General features: G+C 43.6%; 1 protein-coding gene across 1 annotated transcript in view; it reads left to right on the top strand.

The window, feature by feature from the left end:
* LOC123749057 (uncharacterized) overlaps positions 1-12,642 on the top strand; it is a 195,356-nt gene extending 182,714 nt beyond the window's left edge. Inside the window, exons 5-6 of the mRNA XM_069302370.1 lie at positions 9,523-9,702; positions 9,898-12,642. Of these exons, the coding sequence (XP_069158471.1) occupies positions 9,523-9,702; positions 9,898-10,407 (690 nt within the window). The 3' untranslated portion in view covers positions 10,408-12,642. The remainder of the gene's footprint in view (positions 1-9,522; positions 9,703-9,897) is intronic.
* The last annotated feature ends 12,456 nt before the right edge of the window (positions 12,643-25,098 follow it).

The raw sequence follows: 25,098 nt of genomic DNA, 5'->3' as shown, positions 1-25,098 counted from the left end.
CAGAAGCCATAAAACCAATACATATATGAAGGGAGAAAGCAAGCTGTGGATATATTTCTACAAGCATCAATAATAAGGGGATCAAATGTCATTCTTCAACAATATCTTATTTATTTATTTATTTATTTATTTATTTATTTATTTATTTATTTATTTATTTATTAATTTATTTATATATATAAATAAATAAATAAGGCAGGTCCTTAATCTAACAAATAATATTAAGTAAGTAAATTTTAGCAAAATTTATAAAATGTTAACAGGTACATTGTAAGAAAAAAAATAAGAGAGAGAGTGGTAGGTATATTAAAGAACATCGATAGCTCTGATTGATAGCATTGACAGCTTGATTGATAAATTGACAAAAATTAATAGGCACAATAAGGCATCCTGAGCACATATAAGATGACAGCAATGATCACAATGGTAAAGTTGTTTGGCTTAGGGGAATCGGATAGCATTAGATACAGTGCGAGTTTAAAGCACTAGGTAGGAAACTATGAAGATGAAATTAGGTACTTTTTGTTTTTGTTTTTGAATGACGCAAAAGTTGGACAGCTTTACAATTCATTAAGGAGTGACTTCCATAGACTAGGCCCCTTTATTTGCATAGAGTGTTTACACAGATTAAGTTTAACTCTGGGGATATCAAAGAGATATTTATTTCTGGTATGGTGAATATGAGTCCTATTACATCTGTCCAGGAAGAGAATCACAGAAGGGTTTGCATTTAAGAACAGGGTTTTGTAAATGTAGTTGCCACAAGATAATGTGTGGAGTCAGTTTATGTATAACATATTTAGGAAAATAAACAAAGGGGGCTGAGTGTTGTCTGAAAACAGAGTTTGTTATTGTTCTGATAGCAGATTTTTGCTGGGTGATGATTGACTTGAGGTGGCTTGCAGTGGTTGAACCCCATGCACAGATACCATAATTAAGATAGGGATAGATTAGTGCATAATATAATGAGAGCAGAGTTAGGAACATAATATCTGATTTTTGAGAGTATACCAACTGTTTTGGAGACTTTCTTAGTTATGTGTTGAATGTGGGTACTGAAGTTGAGTCTCTTGTCTAAGTATAGGCCAAGAAACTTTCCATCCTTTTTATTACTGATGTTAACATTTCCTATCTGAAGCTGAATTGCATTTGTTGATTTGCTTCCAAATAAGATGTAGTGGTTCTTTTCAATGTTTAGTGTGAGTTTGTTGGTTGACATCCATAAGGGAACTTTTTTAAATTTATTATTCACAACATTATATAATGTGTGTGTGGGTTTGGGTCTGAGTAGTTGAGAGTAGTATCATCAGCAAAAATATAGGTTTAAGAATGTTAGAGACATTAGGCAGATCATTGATGTATATAAGAAATAAGAGAGGTCCTGGGATGCTGCTTGTGGCTTCCCTACGGTTAATGGTAGAGTGGGAGAGGTTATCTCATTGATGGTTACACATTGGAGTCTATCACTAAGATAGAATCAGATATAGTTCAGGGCAAGGTCTCGGATTCCATAATGATGGAGTTTAAGTAAGAGATAGTTGTGATTAACAGTATCAAAGGCCTTTCTCAAAGGTCTATGAAGAGTTCAATCGGAAACTCATTTTTGTCAAGGGCTGAGTAAATTATATCAAGGAGACTAATAACTGCATCGTTGGTACTCTTTTGAGAGCGAAAGCCAAACTGACAGGGGCTGAGTATGTCGAATTTTACGAGATAGGAGTAGAGCTGTTTGTAGATAATTTATTCAAATATTTTTTATAATATGGGTAGGTTTGATATTAGTCTATAATTGTTTATGTCTGCCGGATTACCTCCTTTATGAACTGGCGTTACTCTTGCTTTTTTAAGGATATCAGGGAAGGTATTATTACCTTCCCTGATATCCTTTATGAGAACTTTATTACAAGTTGTAACAAGCGGAAAATAGAGACAGTTTCGGTTTGTGTTTTCAGGGTATAAATCAAATTACAATTAAATTTAAAGATAACAGGGTAAGATTATACATATGAGTAAGATTTTACTATGAGACTGAGGTAGATGCTTACATAAGTACAAGGAGACTTTACTGATTAGTTAGGAACTTTTATGGATGAGAGAACATTATTTACCCAGTAGAGCGAATGACAGCACCTTGGACAAGGTTGGGTTAGGCTCAGTCGCTCATGAGTTACTTTCAGTATTGGTATTGGGCGGATTCTGATTTTCAGATAAACCACATTCAGTAAAGAAGGCCAGTAGTTATTGGTCACACTTTATTTAGTATCTTTTTGCTGTTCTTTCCTTCTTCACAATGATCGTTCCATTCCTAGTGTAGCAGTGCTTCATAACACCCGGCAGTTGTTTGTTCCATGCCTAGTGTAGCACTGCTTCATAACACCCGGGAGTTGTTTGTTCCATGCCTAGTGTAACACTGCTTGATAACACCTGGCAGTTGTTTGTTCCATGCCTAGTGTAACACTGCTTGATAACACCTGGCAGTTGTTTGTTCCATGCCTAGTGTAACACTGCTTGATAACACCCGGGAGTTGTTTGTTCCATGCCTAGTGTAGCACTGCTTGATAACACCTGGCAGTTGTTTGTTCCATGCCTAGTGTAACACTGCTTGATAACACCTGGCAGTTGTTTGTTCCATGCCTAGTGTAACACTGCTTGATAACACCTGGCAGTTGTTTGTTCCATGCCTAGTGTAACACTGCTTGATAACACCCGGGAGTTGTTTGTTCCATGCCTAGTGTAGCACTGCTTCATAACACCTGGCAGTTGTTTGTTCCATGCCTAGTGTAACAACACTGCTTGATAACACCTGGCAGTTGTTTGCGAATCTTGCTCTTGATAGGCGCCATTTAGTTCACACAACAAATTTAGTTGTTTGTTCCATGCCTAGTGTAACACTGCTTGATAACACCCGGGAGTTGTTTGTTCCATGCCTAGTGTATATAGTTATCAAGCACTGCCAGGTGCTTGATAACACCTGGCAGTTGTTTGTTCCATGCCTAGTGTAGCACTGCTTCATAACACCCGGCAGTTGTTTGTTCCATGCCTAGTGTAGCACTGCTTCATAACACCTGGCAGTTGTTTGTTCCATGCCTAGTGTAACACTGCTTGATAACACCTGGCAGTTGTTTGCGAATCTTGCTCTTGATAGGCGCCATTTAGTTCACATAGTTCAGTTTTGGTGACTATATTACACAAAGAACATATATTCACTTGAACGCGCCCAGAGAAAGTTGACAAAGTTAACATCAGGAATCAGATACCACATACACGAACAGATTAAAACAAAAATCAAAGTTACATTCGCTAGAAAACAAAGTAAGAGGGAATATGATTCTAAATATTGATGAAAGTGTATTTCAAACAGGATCTAAATAAGTAAATATATCAACACAAAATATATATATATATTTAATTTCATACGTTTAGACTCAAGAAAGACCTCGTTAAATACTGGTTTGAAGACCAGTTTATTTATTTGTTGAACAAATCATACCGGGAATCGTAATGAACATTGGGTTACTGCATTGTTTTAGTCGAAGGATAGACATACATATAAATGAGTTTAGGTGGATATAAATAGCAGCTGCCTCATGGGGCAATAGCTTTTTTTTCGTTTCATGTATTCTTATGTTTTTAAATTATTGATCCTCATTGTGTTGGTATTGACAGGTGCAGGAGACCATCAGGATGGCCCTGGAGATGATGACCACAGAGACAGGTGTCATTACAGCTGTTCCCGTCCACCTGGGAGACTCAGACTCCACCATCATGGAGAAAGTCGAAAAGATTACTGGAGGAATCTCCCAGTTAACAGTAAGTTTATGACAGGTATTCTACATACAATAATTGAGTTCCAACTGCCCGTAGGTGATAATGGGGCTGACACTGCCAACAGGTGATAATGGGGCTGACATTGCCCACAGGTGATAATGGGGCTGAGACTGCCAACAGGTGATAATGGGGCTGACATTGCCCACAGGTGATAATGGGGCTGACACGGCCAACAGGTGATAATAGGGCCAACACTGCCCACAGGTGATAATGGGGCTGGCACTGTCCACAGGTGATAATGGGTCTGACACAGTCCACAGGTGATAATGGGTCTGACACTGCCCACAGGTGATAATGGAGCTAAAACTGTCAACAGGTGATAATGGGTCTGACACTGCCCACAGGTGATAATGGGACTGACACTGTCCACAGGTGATAATGGGGCTAACAATGTCCACAGGTGATAATGGGTCTGACACTGCCTACAGGTAATAATGGGGCTGACACTGCCCACAGGTGATAATGGGTCTGACACTGCCCACAGGTGATAATGGGTCTGACACTGCCCACAGGTGATAATGGGTCTGACACTGCCCACAGGTGATAATGGGGCTAACACTGTCCACAGGTGATAATGGGGCTGACACTGCCCACAGGTAATAATGGGGCTGACACTGCCCACAGGTGATAATGGGTCTGACACTGCCCACAGGTAATAATGGGCCTGACACTGCCTACAGGTAATAATGGGGCTGACACTGTCCACAGGTGATAATGGGACTGACACTGCCCACAGGTAATAATGGGGCTGACACTGTCCACAGGTGATAATGGGGCTGACAATTCCCACAGGTGATAATGGGACAGACACTGTCCACAGGTGATAATGGGGCTGACACTCCCCACAGGTGATAATGGGGCTGACACCGCCCACAGGTGATAATGGGGCTGACACTGCCCACAGGTGATAATGGGGCTGACACTGCCCACTGGTGAAACTGGGACACACACTGCCCACAGGTGATAATGGGGCTGACACTGCCCACAGATGAAAAGGGGGTTTGACACTGCCCACAGGTGATAATGGGTCTGACGCTGCCCACAATTGATAATGGGGCGGACACTGTCCACAGGTGATAATGGGGCTGATACTGTCAACAGGTGATAATGGGGCTGACATTGTCCGCACGCGATTATGGGGCTGATACTGTCAACAGGTGATAATGGGGCTGACATTGTCCGCACGTGATAATGGGGCTGATACTGTCCACAGGTGATAATGGGGATGACACTGCCCACAGATGATAATGGAGCTGACAACGTTTGTGGGGAACCGACTTGTGGGATATATATTTACTTAATTTTTATAAATTTATATAGAATTTATATTTTATATATATTTCGATAGCAAATTGTGTGATAATTTAAGTAGACTTTATTTCTTCAAATTCTCACAAATTGACTCCTTTACACATTAGGAGGCGGGGGGGGGGGGGGAGGTAATATTAAATTTATATATGTAGTCAATCAAAACTGATTGACTAACATTCACTACAGTATTAGACTATATTTATTAGTAATTAAAATAGGGAGGCCTTATCTTATTGTATGGTCGGCCTGTTCCACCAGGTATAAACAAGGATGATGGTATTGTATGGTCGGCCTGGTCCCCCAGGTATAAACAAGGATGATGGTATTGTATGGTCGGCCTGGTCCCCCAGGTATAAACAAGGATGATGGTATTGTATGGTCGGCCTGGTCCCCCAGGTATAAACAAGGATGATGGTATTGTATGGTCGGCCTGGTCCCCCAGGTATAAACAAGGATGATGGTATTGTATGGTCGGCCTGGTCCCCCAGGTATAAACAAGGATGATGGTATTGTATGGTCGGCCTTGTCCCCCAGGTATAAACAAGGATGATGGTATTGTATGATCGGCCTGGTCCCCCAGGTATAAACAAGAATGATGGTATTGTATGGTCGGCCTGGTCCCCCAGGTATAAACAAGGATGATGGTATTGTATGGTCGGCCTGGTCCACCAGGTATAAACAAGGATGATGGTATTATATGGTCGGCTTGGTCCACCAGGTATAAACAAGGATGATGGTATTGTATGATCGGCCTGGTCCCCCAGGTATAAACAAGGATAAAGGTATTGTATGATCGGCCTGGTCCCCCAGGTATAAACAAGGATGATGGTATTGTATGATCGGCCTGGTCCCCCAGGTATAAACAAGAATGATAGTATTGTATGGTCGGCCTTGTCCCCCAGGTATAAACAAGGATGATGGTACCAAATAATCCTTATTGTTGAGGCTGGTATCAACACCATGTGCTGGTGTACCAAGTAACCGTTCTGTGCCCTCTTCAACTGTTCCTGTCTAAGGGCACTTGTAATAATGGCAGGAATCCTATAAATATATATGACAGTTATATCAAGGCAAATATTGTTATATTAATGAAGTGATGAGAATATTACTCACTGTGTGTTGGTCGCTGCTGTTTGTGCTAACCGGTTCGCCCTACATATACCTAACATAACTGGCCAGGACTTTAGAGATAATAAGGGTTTCGGTAATATACTTCCCTTAGAGTAGACGTGATTGGAGTTGATAACAGGATCACTATTAGTCCTGTAACTCCGTTGTTCAAGGGAACTATAGGAGCAAGACTTCCTCCAGCGACCTTGTTGATAAACAATGGCTGACCACTGATGCCTCCCTTCCACTGACAACCTGGCTATCTCTTGTCCACATGTCAATAATTGATAGAAAGGTCACATTTACTCTATTTTGGTACTAATAATTAAGCTCATTCAAGTGAGATGTTAGGAGTCCAAAGACTGCTGTATTAAGAATTATTCCCAGCAGAATAACTGGTGAAATTAATAGCGATGTGGCAATGATATCCCGTTTTCTACTGACGGAAAAATCCCACTATAGACTACATTTTCTATGAGTAAACTAGTTTATACAACCAAGTAATATTATTTGCCTATTGTATTAAATATTAGTACATGGTGTCGGGTTTTTCGTCACTGTCCACAGGTGATAATGGGGCTGATACTGTCCACAGGTGATAATGGGGCTGATACTGCCCACAGGTGATAATGGGACTGATACTGTCCGCAGGTGATAATGGGGCTAACACTGCCCTCAGGTGATAATGGTGCTGATACTGTCCACAGGTGATAATGGGGATGACACTGGCCACAGGTGATAATGGGGCTGACACTGCCCAAAGATGATAATGGGGCTGACACTGGCCACAGGTGATAATGGGGTTGACACTGCCCACAGGTGATAATGAGGCTGGCACTGCCCACAGGTGATAATGGGACTGACACTGTCCACAGGTGATAATCAAATCAAATCAAACGTTTATTCAGGTAAAAGTACACGCGTAGAAGATTAGTTACAAACATAATGTTGGATATATAGATAGAGCTAGTACATACAATACCTAAAGCCACTAGTACTCACAGCGTTTCAGGCAAGGTCAGAGGGGGAAAAATCACTTAGACTAAAACTTAATAGTAATTGAATTTAAAGTATAAATTGCGTTGAAAAAAATAAAGATAAAAGGGGGGGAACATGGTAGAAAATAGCCAATATACAAGTTGGTCAACAAACAGCATTGTTTAAAAATAGTAAGACATGGGTTGACATTTAGGGGTAAGATAGGCTACATGGAGTTAATTAGGTAGTACTTAGTTTTCATCTTAAACTGGTTGAGAGAGGTACAGCCTTTGACATGATTGGGAAGGTCATTCCACATTCTGGGTCCTTTGATTTGTAGAGCATTTCTAGTCTGATTAAGTCGTACTCTTGAAATATCAAATACGTATTTGTCTCTGGTGACCTGGCCCATGGGTTTTGTTACAACCTTCTAAGAAGCATTTAAGGTCAGGATTGACATTACAATTCAGAGTTTTAAATATATAGAGAACACATGAGAGGATGTGCAGTGACTTAATATCTAACATATTCAGAGATTTGAGTAAGGGTACCGAGTGCTCTCTGGGGCCAGAGTTAGATATTGTTCTAATAGAAGCTTTGTGTTGGGTAATTAGAGGACGTAAATGATTTTGGGTAGTAGAACCCCAAGCACAAATACCATAGTTGAGATAAGGATAGATGAGAGAGTAATAGAGCGTCACCAGGGCAAGGGGAGGTACATAATATCTGATCTTAGAAAGAATGCTAACTGTTTTAGAAACTTTTTTTGCAATATTTAGAATGTGTCCCTGGAAATTCAGCTTGTTATCGATGAGGACACCAAGGAATTTAGCATCAACTTTACTACTGATTTTTATATTGTTTATTCTTAGATTATTTTCATTTGAGAATTTATTACCAAACAAAACATAGAAAGTTTAGTCAATAATGACGGTGAGTTTGTTAGCAGTTAGCCAAAGATGGTCTTTATTTAGTTCAGTATTTACAGTGACACTCAGAGCAAGAGGGTCAGGACTGGAGAAAATGAAAGTTGTGTCGTCAGCAAATAAGATGGGTTTGAATAATGGGGTGACAGTGCCCACAGGTGATAATGGGGCTGACACTGCCCACAGGTGATAATGGGACTGACACTGCCCACAGGTGATAATGGGGCTGACACTGTCCACAGGTGATAATGGGACTGACACTGCCCACAGGTGATAATGGGGCTGACACTGTCCACAGGTGATATTGGGGTTGACACTGTCCACAGGTGATAATGGGGTTGACACTGCCTGCAGGTGATAATGGGGCTGACACTGTCCACAGGTGATATTGGGGTTGACACTGTCCACAGGTGATAATGGGGTTGACACTGCCTGCAGGTGATAATGGGACTGACACTGTCCACAGGTGATATTGGGGTTGACACTGTCCACAGGTGATAATGGGGTTGACACTGTCCACAGGTGATAATGGGGCTGACACTGTCCACAGGTGATATTGGGGTTGACACTGTCCACAGGTGATAATGGGGCTGACACTGTCCACAGGTGATAATGGGGCTGACACTGTCCACAGGTGATATTGGGGTTGACACTGTCCACAGGTGATAATGGGACTGACACTGCCCACAGGTGATAATGGGGCTGACACTGCCCACAGGTGATAATGGGACTGACACTGTCCTCAGGTGATAATGGGGCTCACACTGTCCACAGGTGATAATGGGGCTGTCACTGCCCACAGGTGATAATGGGGCTGACACTGTCCACAGGTGATAATGGGGCTGACACTGCCCACAGGTGATAATGGGGCTGACACTGTCCACATGTGATAATGGGGCTGACACTGTCCCACAGGTGATAATGGGGCTGACACTGTCCCACAGGTGATATTGGTGCTAACACTGCCCACTGGTGATAATGGGACTGACACTGTCCCACAGGTGATAATGGGGCTGACACTGTCCACAGGTGATAATGGGGCTGACACTGTCCCACAGGTGATATTGGTGCTAACACTGCCCACTGGTGATAATGGGACTGACACTGCCCACAGGTGATAATGGGACTGACACTGTCCCACAGGTGATAATGGGACTGACACTGTCCTCATTTGATAATGGGGCTGACACTGTCCACAGGTGATAATGGGGGTTACACTGCCCACAGGAGATAATGGGGCTGACACTGCCCACAGGTGATAATGGGGCTGACACTGTCCCACAGGTGATATTGGTGCTAACACTGCCCACAGGAGATAATGGGGTTTACACTGCCCACAGGAGATAATGGGGGGTTACACTGCCCACAGGTTGAGGACCTCCGCAGGATGAGGGCGCCCGTCAGGAGGCTGGTGGAGACGGGACTGGTGTTGGCCGTCCAGGAAGACCAAGATGGCCGCCGCTCTGCCAGGATAACATTACAAGATGGTCAGCTCTGCCTCCACCCACTCTTGCCTCAGCCTCCACCCACACACGCCCACACCCTCAAGGTACGCCCACACCCACACACGCCCACACCCTCAAGGTGCGCCCACACCTACACACGCCCACACCCACACTAGCCCACACCCTGAGGTTACTGCATTACACCTATGAGTCTCTCCTAAGTGATTAACACACTTGTATTCGTCTTTAGTTGTCTTAATAATTAACTTCTGTAATTATCCTAATATATATTTTTTCAGTATGAGGACGTTGTGGAGGCCTCGTCCTCCACCCTGGCGTTCCTTGACCTCAAGTGGGCGGGGTCAACACGAGGGAGGGTCACCATCCAGCTGACCCTTGACACTGGGCTGGCTAGACAGTTCATGCTGTTATGTACCGGCGAATTGGGTCACAGCTACACAGGCACTAAACTACTGTGGGTGTGGAACAAGGGGCAGCCAGAGGAGTGGGTGGTGGGCGGAGACTACGAGAGCAATGATGGCGAGGGCGGAGCCTCACTGCTGCCTGATCTGAAGGCGGAGTACGAGTCCTCAGGCGCCGCGGGGGCTGTCTTCTCCCGCTGGGGGCTGTGGCCTGCCCGCAGCGCCCAGTTCGTCATCATCACCAGGGACTGTGCTGAGGGAGGGCCACTGTGGCCCTGTGTCTTCGGGGAGGTAGTGAGCGGCCTGGAGGTGGTGAGGGCAGCTGCCAACCACAGTGAGGTCACGGAGGTCACTGTGGCGAACTGTGGTGTGGTGTTGACACTATAGTTCACGCTACCACCGCGACGGCATCTGTGAGACGCTCACAGCCAACTGGCCTGGCAACAGGAGGATATAATCACTCCATTTACCAGTCTTCCCTTAGAGCGAACTTTAGCCTCGAACGATGTCCAGGAGCAACGTCTACTTGCTTGGTTGGTAAGACATTGTGGTGGTCATTGTCACGGCCTCTCCCTTACTACTCTGTCACGTGCTGGGGCCTGGCACCAAGCTGGGACTCTCTCTCAGGTCGACGAAGAACTCTGTAGGGTAAGGCAGGCCCTAGTCAACAACGGCTTCTTTAATGGTTTTGTTGAAGACATCAAAAAAAGAAAGGTGAAACGCCATGCAACCTCTGAAGAGTCAACCAATACAACACTTGTATTGTGTGTGTGTGAGTGTGTGAGTGTGTGTGTGTGTGTGTGTGTGTGTGTGTGTGTGTGTGTGTGTGTGTGTGTGTGTGTGTGTGTGTGTGTGTGTGTGTGTGTGTGTGTGTGTGTGTGTGTGTGTGTGTGTGTGTGTGTGTGTGTGTGTGTGTGTGTGTGTGTGTGTGTGTGTGTGTGTGTGTTTACTAGTTGTGTTTTTGCGGGGGTTGAGCTTTGCTCTTTCGGCCCGCCTCTCAACTGTCAATCAACTGTTTACTAACTACTTTTTTTTTTTTTCACACCACACACACACACACACACCCCAGGAAGAAGCCCGTGACAGCTGACTAACTCTCAGGTACCTATTTACTGCTAGATAACAGGGGCACTTAGGGTGAAAGAAACTTTGCCCATTTGTTTCTGCCTCGTGCGGGAATCGAACCCGCGCCACAGAATTACGAGTCCTGCGCGCTATCCACCAGGCTACGAGGCCCCCCTGTGTGTGTGTGTGTGTGTGTGTGTGTGTGTGTGTGTGTGTGTGTGTGTGTGTGTGTGTGTGTGTGTGTGTGTGTGTGTGTGTGTGTGTGTGTGTGTGTGTGTGTGTGTGTGTGTGTGTGTGTGTGTGTGTGTGTGTGTGTGTGTGACAGTGCTAGACCACGGAGGAAGAATTGAAACAGGATTGTAATATTAATATTGTAATAAAATATATTAATATACTGTAATATTAATGATTACGAACAAGCTTGAATGGTCCTCAAGCCAATATGCAACTGAAAACTCAGAATATAGTGATCACACTATGGGGTGAGCTACCCAGCAAACACAAAACGTTGTTGCAACCTGCAACAACGTTTCCATAGGATTCTGAGAAAGAAAAGTTGCAAGTATGGGTCAAGAGGCACATGAGCAATGTTTAACCCAAGAATAGTAAATGTATTTCTTTATGTAATTTGGCAAATGTTGTCTTTTCTAACATTAGTTTCTTCTTTTATGTTAATTTTTTTTTTATTTCATGTTTAAAAATTAAATTTATATACATTAAATATTTAGGGTGTGAATGTTGTTGAATAGCTGTATGAAACATTCTTAAAACATTTAGTTAATCGAAGACTGGATTATATTTTTTTGTGATATAGCTAATATATTAACTTATATAACTATTTGTTTCCTTATGTATTAAAACTATTTTTTCATGTTTACGTATTAAATTTATATGTCATTTTGAAACAGACGTTAATAATAATTGAAAATGTTGAGTCTGAGTTACGGGACTGTTATGAGGAAAAACAGATAAGCACCTCACTTTTCCTTAAGGAGTGTTGGCGTTTTACCACAAGAGGTTCCTGAACAACAAGAAATATGATCTATCAACATTTCTCTTATAGCTCATGAATGTATTAACGGTGTAGACTCAGCAGTAACTCCTCTATTGCTCTGTAATATAAAATAGTATTGACAAATATTTTTGGTATTAAAACAAATTTTGATCTCCAATGTTATAAAATATAATGTAACTTCTATAGAAGTTGCAGTGCAAGCAGTCTGTTTATTGGTTGTTATTTTACTTAAGTTAGTTGTATAATTGATAATGTATAATTGATAATGTAAAAATATCCAATGAGGTCTGATTAAGACTGTTTATGACCATGTAATCTTTTTGTTTTGTACCACTACTCACAGGTTGAGTATGGTGCATAATTAATTTGCCTCCTTCATCGGCAAAAACCGATTATATAGAAATTGTACATCTAATGGGCTCAGGACCGTAACCCAAAGGTTCATAAAGCTAAGCCATTTACATTTGCTTGGATCTTGGATTGTTATCTATCTGTGTTATTTACATGTACAAAACCTTGTTTTTAAATGTGCTTCAAATTCACACTGTATCTTGTTTCTACCAACTCCTCCAATAATAGTACTTAAGACACGCAACTTCTTCAGTGTAATAGTTTCCGTCAATTTATATTGTAGTTATTATGTTGAACTTCAATTTTGCTACAATGTCCCTCTTAACAAACTTATCTGTTGAGACTAAGGACCTGCCCGAAATGCTATGCGTATTAGTGACTTAGGAAGAATGTAAGAACACCAATGTTATATACTCCCACAACCCAATATACCTTCTTGTATATAAATAGATTTCAAATGTATGGTGGTACGGTTTGCACCTTGTTATTCTAATAAGGGATGTCTTCTCTGATAAGAGTCCAACCACTTGGGCTTGGGTAGAACGACGGTCTCACTTCATGCAGGTCAGCGTTCAATACCCGATCGTCCAAGTGGTTGTGCAGGATTCCTTCCCCCCCCCCTCCCCCTGTGCCATGCCAAATCCTTATCCTGAACCCTTCCAAGTGCTATATAATCGTAATGGCTTGGCACTTTTCCCCTGAGAGTTCCCTTCTCTGATAAGAGGGCGCTCTGTTAACAAACACAGTAGTACAAACAGTGTGCTAGGCACTGTTAATGAAAACGTTAATTATATGATCAAGTGCTATGTATTTATTCATCTTCTCAACTTATTATCAACTTCTATTGTCTCGTTTTGGTCATAATAGTCTTGGAAGACGAGAACACCTGCGAACACTAGCCAACGCATATGTACACACAGAAATCACAATTACGTAGTGCATCAAATGAACAAATCCACAAGGTCCGTGACGAGGATTCGAACCTGCGTCCGAGAGCATCCCAGACGCTGCCTTAATCGACTGAGCTACGACATGGTAAAAGGAATTGAAACCGAAGTTCTACTGAACTTACTGGAGGTCCTTTTACCATGTCGTAGCTCAGTCGATTAAGGCAGCGTCTGGGATGCTCTCGGACGCAGGTTCGAATCCTCGTCACGGCCCTTGTGGATTTGTTCGACGCATATGTATATAGGAAAGGGTTGTAAAGTTGAATCTGTCATTTATCTTCAGTTCCCTGGTTGATATATGCGTCACACAAGGCTACCGAGATCTTAAGACAAGTGCCGTGGAAAATCAACTTATAACCACACATTGGATATGTGGATTTGATCTGGCTCCGAATCTACACTTACACTGTGAACATGTATTATTGTACACTGACATCTCTGCTAACACGTTTGTGTCTATTTACTTACTTTACTGCTATCTTCTGGCTAACAGAAGTCAGTTTTTGTGGCTGCTGGCAATGCTACAGCCTGGCTGTGTCCTTTGTCTATTGTTGTTGTTGTTGATTTAGGGGCGAAGAGGATCGTGGGATCGGATGCGCCCCAGCATACCCATTGAAGGGTTAATCGGGAAGCCCGGAAAGGTGAAACACAAAGCTGAATCGCGAGATGAGCGACGCCAATCATTGGAAACTAATATGCCTTGTGCCAAAGAAACGCAGACAGGCAGATGATTGGGGAGCCCCAGGAGTCCCTCAGGGTGACAAGCACCAGCCCCGCCCCACACAGAGAACACTAAATAGCAAAACCAAAAACTCAGTCCCCAGCTAAAACGGAAAAGTCATCCAGAGCCCTTCGGCAGAGCAGAAGCCGGCAGCCCACCACGGCTGAGGGCACACCAGGAGCCCATCAAGACCCCACCAACTCCCGGCACCTCTCGATCAAGCCAGCGCCGGGCACCGTCACCCCACTGGGAGAACCAGCCCGAATACGTAAAAAAAAAAAAAAAATACCAACAATTCCGTGACCCAAGGCGATATGTGCGCCAGGCGTCGTAAAACCGGACTGTGGAATCGGAAGGCTTTATCATTTCATAACAAAAAAATTAGAGAAAATATATTAATTCAGGAAAACTTGGCTTATTAGGCAAATCGGGCCTTGCATAGTAGCATAGAAGTGCGTTCTGGCTACTAGGTACGACATGCGTCTTTTGCGTGTTTACAGGTTACAGTTGTGTGTGTAAATTAAAGTATATATATATATATATATATATATATATATATATATATATATATATATATATATATATATATATATATATATATATATATATATATATATATATATATATATATATATATATATATATGGGGTCTTTTGTTGACAAAATTTGTCAACATTTTGACAAATGTCAAGTTAGTGGGATAGAGTGTCCTATCATGTTTATTAACCTTAGTTGTGTGTTGGCTCAACCGGATGCGGATGATGGAGTCATCTATCCAGCCTGTGTTGTGACCAGATCCATGGGTAAGCAGGGTGAGGTAAATCCTGTGACTTCCAAGATGGATGTTTTCGAGGCCAGGACCCCTTCAGACAGGGAAAGGGAGGTGGAGGTGGACCTTGAGGATACATTCTTAGCTCACGCGGATGTCGAGAGTGAGGCTGGTGCCAAAGCCCTAATTTATTCTGACCCAGAGGATGGTCTGGAAGAGGTGACCCAGGTTCCTTGCCCGCTCGCTCCAGCTGTTGAGTCCCAGACCTTGAGTGAGATCCCAGTCTAGCTGAATGTTATACAGAAGCAGCTGACTGTAACACTACCATAATGTAACACCATTGTAATACCACTATAATGTAACACCACTATAATGGATACTCTAAACTAATAATGCTAACACTACTACGTATCCTGAGTAACACTTCCCATCGGTTGCACTTGGTAACACTGTTACTGAACACTGTAATATGAGCTGACATATGATGGTTACACCGGAACCAAAAGGTACACTGCCAACAAGGAAATGCTACACAGGACTAACTAACGCTGCCACCATCTGCCTTCACCATTGAAACTATATCAAGCAACGAGGCAAGAAAATTGCTTGACTTGGAGAGTACTTTCTATGACTCATTAATTATGGGACGGTTGTCAGCCACTATATCCAAAAGGCTAAGAGGATTCAACAATTGACAGATGGGAAATTTAACATGAGTTTATTGAGACCAAAATTATGCTAATCACCACTTATAAATCCTACTCTAACACTGACCAAAAGTTAAGAAATTTGGACATGGAACAAAACCTCAGAGATCACACACATAACCTTAAGACCTCTGTCTCTCCATCCGGTGGGTTCACTCTGTCACTCCCTCTGTGAGATGTTCTGCACAGACCTCTCTCTACCCCGGTCTCCCGCACTCTCCCCCTAAGTCTCTACAGGACCAATATATATACAACCCCAAAGGGGTGGAGGGGGAGATTTTCTGTTGCTACTGTGACAATAATCTCCTTCAAGAGATTGAGCCTGCTCTTCCCTCCACAAACACGTCGTTGAAATTATATAAAACGACTATGGAAGACATGTCCAACAACAACAACAACACCAGCAAGGCTTGCCAGGGTGAGCAAAACGTATGCAGCCAGCCACCTGTTCGGACTCAAACCACCAAACTACATGTTGATCGCTACCGGCTCCGCTGATTGGTCGCCGGTCTGGCTGCACCTGCACTCGCCCCCCCATACTACTTGATGTCTGGGGTCGCCCCAACCTCAGACCTCAGAATGTTCAGTGCTCTCGTTGTCACCACTACTCCCGGCTAGACGCTAGCGTGTACTGAGAGAAGTGGTGGCTTAAAGCCAATATTCCAACACCTCCCATTTACTTTTGTATTGCACTTCTTGTTATTTTGCCTTAACGTAAGTTTTCATTGTGTCATTTAATTATTCTTATTATTTTGATTGATTGATTTTATTATAAGAATTTGTTTGTGCATTTTATTCATGTTTTGATTTATTTAACGTAATTAAAATTTCATTGTTAAAGTTTACTTGTGTTTTGTGTGTCTTCTCCTTACCTTACCACAGACGAAGTTCCAGTTTTTTCTATTTTTTTTTTTATAAATATGTGACGAGGCCATACCCCTAGCCTTAAACAGCCGAACACCAACGCGTTACCGTCACAAGTTATATGGGGGCCTGTCCGGGAGCTTCACTCAGGTACTGGTGCCAAGTGGTAATTTATGGTAAGCGTATTTAACTTTGTTAACGTAGCTTTACTATTTTTCATTCAATTTCATTTTTTATAAGGTGCGGTGTATTGTGCATTACGAGAGTAACATATAGTGAAGGTGAGACAACTTTGGATTACGTGGTGACTGTAGGCCGCAGTCATACTCTTAATTGGTCATCTCTCCCTCCGTGTTATTACTCGTGTTTACCATCTATGTCCCTTGAATATTTCTCATTCTGACAGATCATCATATTGGTACCCTGGTACTGTGGTCTGCCCCGGGTCAAGAGTACCCAATCTTCTGCAATCTGACTGTAGGAGGACAAAGAGGGCCATAGTTCCTCTAGCTCGAACTTTAGTTGCTGAATTGGGACCTCAGCAGCAGTTCTCGTCACAAGTTGACACCTCGCACCCCTACACGTCAGTCAGAGATGATGATACATACAACGGTAGGGAATTAGCTTATTTTTTCAGAGCACAAAAGTTCGCTAATTCTGTAAGTATCATATTAAATTCAGTGGGAAAAACTTGCTTTATGTCCTATAGAGACTTGGCAAGGTATGCCTACATCCTTGGACTACCAATTTTACTTTTGAAGCATTTAACTGTTTCATTTGTTTTCGAAACTTTGTTTCATTTGTTAGTAGGATTTTCTTGCCCTTATTCTCTTACATGAGTACCGGGTACAAGATTTCCTGCGCCCTTGATTTAATTTAATCATTTAATATCTTTCACTTAACGTTAATTGTTAAAGATCACACAGGATAGGTACCAGTTGCCACGTTGTCCTGTTTCTGACATTTCACTATTGAATATTCGTGTACCTTTATTTGCTAATTTCACCATGTTTCGTCTCCAAACTTTCTGTGCAAATCCAGCAGGTGAAATAGGGACTTTAAGTCGTGCCAAGAGGACTGAATTACAAACTCTTGCACATGAGTATCAACTAGAAGTTCCCTACCAAGCCAACAAAAATGACCTACACAACCTGTTGCTGGATTACTATTTAGAGCAAGGTAAGATAGACTCTGAAACTCATGAAACTTACTATATTGCAGAGAAAACTGACTTGGCAACGATGAAACTTAAACTAGAGCTGGCCAAGATTGAACGCGAACAACAAGAACGAGCGGCTGCCATAAGAAGGGAAGAACAAGAACGCGAAGCTGCTTTGAGGAGAGAAGAACACGAACGAGGACTCGCCCTCCAAGAACGTGAGGTTGCACTACTCCAGGAGCGGGAACGAGTACAGCTTGAAACCAAACGACGCGAGTTGGAGATGCAACGCGAACATGACAAGCAACAAGCAACTCTGGCTCTAGAGTGTCGTAAACGCGAAATCGCCTTGGAAACTTCACACTTCACTCAACGCCAGCAAGTTACTGCCAATCTTCCCGTCAGTTTTAATATATCACATGCAAGTAAGTTAATGCCATCCTTTGTAGAAGCAGAAGTTGATGTGTTTTTCACCACCTTTGAAACCCTTGCTAATCAACTCCGTTGGCCTGTCGACCAATGGGCCACACTTCTCAGAGTCCATCTTACAGGTAGAGCTGCAGTCACACTCAGTACTTTGGCGTCTGAGAATGACTACTACACTCTGAAACAAGCAGTGTTGGACGCCTACCTACTTTCCACAGAAAGTTATAGAAGGAAATTCCGTGACCACCTGAAGGCAAGTACCACTACCTTCCTCGAGTTTGCTAACACGAAACGGAGGTATTTCATGAAATGGCTGGAAGCAGCACATGTCTCTACTTTTACAGAACTCGTCAACCTGATGCTTGTTGAAGAATTCTTGAGACGTGTGCCGCCTCTACTTAGCAGATAAAGAAGAAACCGACTACCTGAAGTGTGCTAAGTCGGCTGACACTTACAGCCTCATCCACCGGCTGACACCTGAACCATCCTCCAGTAAGAAGTCGTGGTACAGTTACGAGAAGGTGAGCCCCGATCAAGCTGGTTCACAACTGTACTGCAAGTATTGTAGACTCTATGGACATATTATAGACAAGTGTGGTAAGTCTCAATACAAGGGAACCACTGACCAACAACGACCCAAACCAACTCCTCCTAAGTCCGGTAAGCCTGTGATGAATGTTGGTGTTGATGTTAATGATCTTTCTCTTTTCAGTAACCACCTGTATACTGGAACTGTCTCTGCCAACGGTTCAAATCCGGAGGGACGTTTCAAATTGAAGATCTTGAGGGACACAGCGGCTCTACAATCGATCATCTTGAAGTCGGCTGTGCCCAACATAGTCTACACCGGGGAAACAGTCTTCATCACTGACCTCACTGCTACCACTCCATACCCTCTCACCAGAGTCCACCTGGATTGTCCCTACGTGAACGGAGAAGTCCAAGTCGCCGTCAGGGAAAAGCCTTTTCCCATGCCTGGAGTGCAACTTCTCCTAGGCAACGACTTGGCAGAAGACCTGCAACCGACCAACCTGATCGTCATGGACAAACCCCAGGTGTGTAACTCTGTGCCAATAAACCCTATTCTTGAGTATGTTCCAGCAGAGGTTCAAGAGAGTGATGAAGTTTCTCCTCCGGTTCTCGTGACCACCCGTGCACAAGCCGCACGTCCACAGCCAGCTGACTCTACTGCTACCGCTGTCCCTCAAGACCCTCAGAAACTACCCCCGCATCTGACCAAGTTGGAGTTCCGTAAGTTGCAGAGGGAAGATCTTACTTTAACACCATTGTTTTTCCAGGCTGAGACTCAACCCGACAGTATTCCTGGGTTCTTCCTAGAGAACGACTTGCTCTACCGCAGATATAGACCCAGTAAACTGAAGGAGGAGGACGATTGGGCCAACATCGAACAACTTGTGATTCCCACCAGCCTGCGGCCCACTATTCTACACCTGGCCCACGGAGCATTCTCCCACTACGGCTTCAACAAGACTTACCATGGGATTCGTCAAGACTACTACTGGCCAGGTATGGTAAATAACGTCAAACAGTACGTAAAACAGTGTCATACATGTCAGATGGCAGGCAAACCGAACGTCTCCATTCCCAGAGCACCACTGATTCCCATACAGGTGCCTGCGGAACCTTTCCACAGACTCATAATAGACTGTGTTGGTCCTTTACCTCGGACCAGTTCAGGTAACGCCTACATCCTAACCATCCTGTGTCCTACCACCAGATTTCCCATAGCAGTTCCAGTGAAGAACATGACGGCTGCTACGGTTATCAAACATCTATTGAAGATCTTCACTCAATACGGATTTCCCAGGGAGATTCAAAGTGACTGTGGCACCAACTTCACCAGTGATCTCTTCAAAAGGACACTGGAGGAGTTCAACATCAAACAGGTATTGTCCAGCCCCTATCATCCTGCTTCACAGGGTTCTCTTGAACGTAGTCATCAGACCATCAAAGCACTCTTGAAAAAGTTTTGTAGTGAAACCTCAAAGGATTGGGATAAGCAGATTGACCTTATAATGTGTATTTTCAGAAGTCTCCCCAATGAGTCCCTAGGAGTATCTCCTTATGAGATGCTCTACGGCCGTAAGTGCCGTACTCCCCTTAAGGCTTTCAAAGACTCTCTCAGAGATGCCACCTTCAGTGAGCATCAGAATGTGCCCCAGTTTCTTCAAAACCTTCAACACATTCTAGAGAGAGTCCACCGCTTTGCCCATGATAATCTATTGAAAGCCCAGGTGAGAATGAAGACTCATTACGACCAGACCAGCAAAGTAAGAAAATTCGAGCCGGGAGACTTCGTCCTTGCCTATTTTCCTATCCCAAGTTCACCTTTACAAAACAGATTTTCAGGACCCTACTGCGTCAAAGAGTGCAGAAACAACAACAACTACGTCATAGAAACTCCAGATAGGCGGCGGAAGACCCAGCTGTGCCACGTCAACCTCCTGAAGCAATATAATGGTACTCCTCCCACTGTCTTGACTAACTATTCCACATTCACAGAACCCTACATCCACAGTGAGACCTTCCCAGCTTCTCCTCCCGAAAGCACTGAAAAGGAGTCAGCGCTTTCTAATTCCGAAATCCTTAATGATCTTCCCAAATACTTTCAGGATAATCATAGTGCACCTCTCGTCAAGATCTTCAGAGAACATCAAGAGTTGTTCAGAGATGATCCCCAAGAGTGTAATGTTACCCAGCACGACATCCAACTGCTCCCCGACACCCGGCCGATTCGTCAACCCTTCTACCGAATCAGCCCGAGCAAGAAGGAAGTCATGCGTGCTGAGGTGCAATACCTCTTGGATCATGGACTGGCTACACCTTGTGAGTCCCCCTGGGCCTCACCCTGTATCTTGGTGCCCAAACCCCAAGGTAAGGTGCGGTTGTGCACTGACTATCGTAAACTGAACTCTGTCACTGTCAAGGATGCTTACCCCTTGCCAAGGATAGATGACATCCTTGATGCCATTGGTAGTGCCCAGTACTTGTCCCAAGTGGACTTGCTTAAGGGGTACTATCAAGTGTGTCTAACGGAGCGCGCTAAAGAGATATCTGCCTTCATCACTCCTTTTGGACTTTTCAGATATGAACGCCTTCCTTTCGGACTATGTAATGCCCCGGCCACCTTTCAAAGAGCTGTCAACCGTGTCATCCAGGGCTTGGATAACACATACGCCTACCTGGACGATATCGTCGTAGCCTCCAACTCCTGGAGTGAACATCTGCTCCAGCTGCGACGTCTGTTCTCAAAGCTCCTGACAGCCGGCCTCACCATCAACCTGGGCAAGTCCACTTTCGCGAAAGGTAAAGTGCGTTATCTGGGTCATGTTATTGGGAGTGGCAGCATAGCTCCGTTAGACTCACACACTCAAGCCATCCAACAGTATCCACAGCCTACCACCAGGAAGCAGCTCCTGCGCTTCCTTGGTCTTGCCTCTTACTACCGTAGGTTTGTGAGGAATTTCAGTACAGTCGCCACACCTCTAATTCTATTAACCAGTCCCAAGCAACGGTATAATTGGACCCTACAGCAAACCGTTGCTTTCGAACAACTCAAATTCCTCCTCTGTTCTAACCCCATTCTCGCCTCTCCAGATATCACCAAGCCTTTCGTCCTTCATGTCGACGCCAGTGGTACCGGCGTTGGTGGTGTCCTGATGCAACAACGAGGCGAGGAGGTTCTACCTGTCAGCTACTACAGCTACAAACTGAAACCACACCAGAGGAACTACAGCACTATTGAAAAGGAGCTACTATCCATCGTCCTGAACCTCCAACACTTCGCTCCGTACCTACAAGGCGCCAGGTCTACCACCATCTTCTCAGACCACAACCCTCTCCGCTTCCTACATCAAGCCCAATTCACCAACCAGCGTCTTCTACGATGGGCTCTGTATTTACAAGACTTCAACCTGGAGATCCGCTATATCAAGGGTTCTGACAACACCATAGCCGATGCCCTCTCCAGAGTTTATGAAGTAGAAGCGACTCCATCCATTACTCCACCACATAACGACGTACTTCTTCCAGAACCGCAGGCTTCGGGGGAGAGTTGTGACAATAATCTCCTTCAAGAGATTGAGCCTGCTCTTCCCTCCACAAACACGTCGTTGAAATTATATAAAACGACTATGGAAGACATGTCCAACAACAACAACAACACCAGCAAGGCTTGCCAGGGTGAGCAAAACGTATGCAGCCAGCCACCTGTTCGGACTCAAACCACCAAACTACATGTTGATCGCTACCGGCTCCGCTGATTGGTCGCCGGTCTGGCTGCACCTGCACTCGCCCCCCCATACTACTTGATGTCTGGGGTCGCCCCAACCTCAGACCTCAGAATGTTCAGTGCTCTCGTTGTCACCACTACTCCCGGCTAGACGCTAGCGTGTACTGAGAGAAGTGGTGGCTTAAAGCCAATATTCCAACACCTCCCATTTACTTTTGTATTGCACTTCTTGTTATTTTGCCTTAACGTAAGTTTTCATTGTGTCATTTAATTATTCTTATTATTTTGATTGATTGATTTTATTATAAGAATATGTTTGTGCATTTTATTCATGTTTTGATTTATTTAACGTAATTAAAATTTCATTGTTAAAGTTTACTTGTGTTTTGTGTGTCTTCTCCTTACCTTACCACAGACGAAGTTCCAGTTTTTTCTATTTTTTTTTTATAACTATGTGACGAGGCCATACCCCTAGCCTTAAACAGCCGAACACCAACGCGTTACCGTCACACTACCTACACCAAGAATGCCAGGGGGGTCGAGCCACACGTGCACAAACACTTAAAAAATATTTCAATTAAGCTTGTTTGACATTCACCATACACTCTTCAAGAGAGGAGTTATTAATTACGTGTGTGACTGACCTTTGACCTGGCTAAAAGGGGGAGATCCATGGATGTTTACACATAAGAATCTGGGGTCTAATTCCATTGCAATGTTTGACAAGAGTATCATGAAATATTACATACTTGAAACTAGCTGACTACGACTAACCCAGGATTTTTTTAATCAACATACAAGATAATCCAGAGGTCATCTGGGCTGACCTCTTGGAGAAGGCTTCCCTGGGTGTGAACTCTAAGGAAGGGGGGTCATGCATGTTACATGACACTATTGATACCTTGGATGAGAGCACGGGTTGCTACTTCAATGATCGATGTTGAGTGAGATGATGGAGACCACCAGGAACTCCCTTATCAGATGATTGGGAGTCTAGGACCCAGCTCGTCGTACCCAATGAGTATAGGGAGCAGGTATTGCAAGCTGCCCATGATGACCTTATGGGAGGTCACCAAGGGATTTCCAATATGTATCATAAAATATGTAAGTTTTTCTATTGGTCAAAACTCAAAAAGGATGTGGTAAGATATTTTCACAATTGTGATGTATGTCAAGCTGTTGGTAAACCTAACCAGACTGTGCCACGAGCACCCTTACACCCTATTGTAGTGCCAGAGGAGCCTTTTACACATGTGGTGTTGGATTGTGTTGGCCCCTTACCCTGAACTAAATCAGGAAATATGTTTATGGTTACTATCCTATGTATGACCACCAGGTTCCCTGAAGCATATGTCTTGCATAACATTAGGGCTTCTACACTCATAAAGCACTTGGAACGGTTTTTTTCATTATTTGGTATGCCCCGTATCTTTCAAACTGATAATGGGAGCAATTTTTGTTCCAAAACCTTTAAAACTTTTTGTATTTCTTTTGGAATTCAACATAACTTCTATAGTCCTTACCATCCTCAGAGTCAAGGAAGAATCGAGCGGTTCCATCAAACCTTAAAACAGATGTTAAAAACAACCGGGGAAGATTCACCCAGACATTGGGATGACAATTTCCCCTTTTTTTTTTTTCTTTTTTCTTTTTAAGATATATACAAGAGTTGTTACATTCTTGTACAGCCACTAGTACGCGTAGCGTTTCGGGCAAGTCCTTAATCCTATGGTCCCTGGAATACGATCCCCTGCCGCGAAGAATCGTTTTTTCATCCAAGTACACATTTTACTGTTGCGTTAAACAGAGGCTACAGTTAAGGAATTGCGCCCAGTAAATCCTCCCCGGCCAGGATACGAACCCATGACATAGCGCTCGCGGAACTCCAGGCGAGTGTCTTACCACTACACCACGGAGACTGTTATTATTTGTACTATTTGCTGACAGGGACGGGTTGTACACTGCCCTAGGCTGCTCCCCATTTCATCTTGTGTTTGGACATCAGGTGAGGGCCGGTCAGCCGAGCGGACAGCATGCTGGACTTCTGATCCTGTGGTCCTGGGTTCGATCCCAGGCGCCGGCGAGAAACAATGGGCAGAGTTTCTTTCACCCTATGGTCCTGTTACCTAGCAGTAAAATAGGTACCTGGGTGTTAGTCAGCTGTCACGGGCTGCTTCCTGGGGGGTGGAGGCCTGGTCGAGGACCGGGCCACGGGGACACTAAAAGCCCCGAAATCATCTCAAGATAACCTCAAGGAGGGGGCCCTTAAAAATGTTGCAGGAGAAAATGTTGGGAGATGCAACAGATAGGCAGAGTGAAAGATACCTGAAGGATGTGAAGAGCAAGCTGTCTCGAACGAAGGAGTTGGCGTTATCTCATCTACATTAATGACCTTACAAATGCCTCCCAACATCTCAAACCAATTCTATTTGCTGACGACACGACCTTCATTTACTACAGTCCTGACTCCCTTGCTCTAAATGCCACAGTGAATACTGAGCTAAATAAAGTCCATCACTGGCTAACTGCCAACAAACTCACCCTCAGTATTGACTAAACTTTCTATATTTTGTTTGGCAATAAATCCTCAAATCAAATAAATCTCAGGATTAACAAGACCCAAATTTGTAACAAAGTAGATGGCAAATTCCTTGGCGTTCTCATTGACCTGAAGCTGAATTTCCAGGGACACATTCTAAATATATAAAAAAAAGTTTCAAAAACTGTTAGCATTCTTTCTATGATCAGATATTATGTACTTCGCCCTGCCCTGGTGATGCTCTATTACTCTCTTATCTTTCC

Source organism: Procambarus clarkii, chromosome 5 (assembly GCF_040958095.1).
Source record: "Procambarus clarkii isolate CNS0578487 chromosome 5, FALCON_Pclarkii_2.0, whole genome shotgun sequence".
Lineage (NCBI taxonomy): Eukaryota > Metazoa > Arthropoda > Malacostraca > Decapoda > Cambaridae > Procambarus > Procambarus clarkii.
Note: the sequence above shows the minus strand (reverse complement) of the source record. Positions and strands in the feature narration are given on the sequence as shown.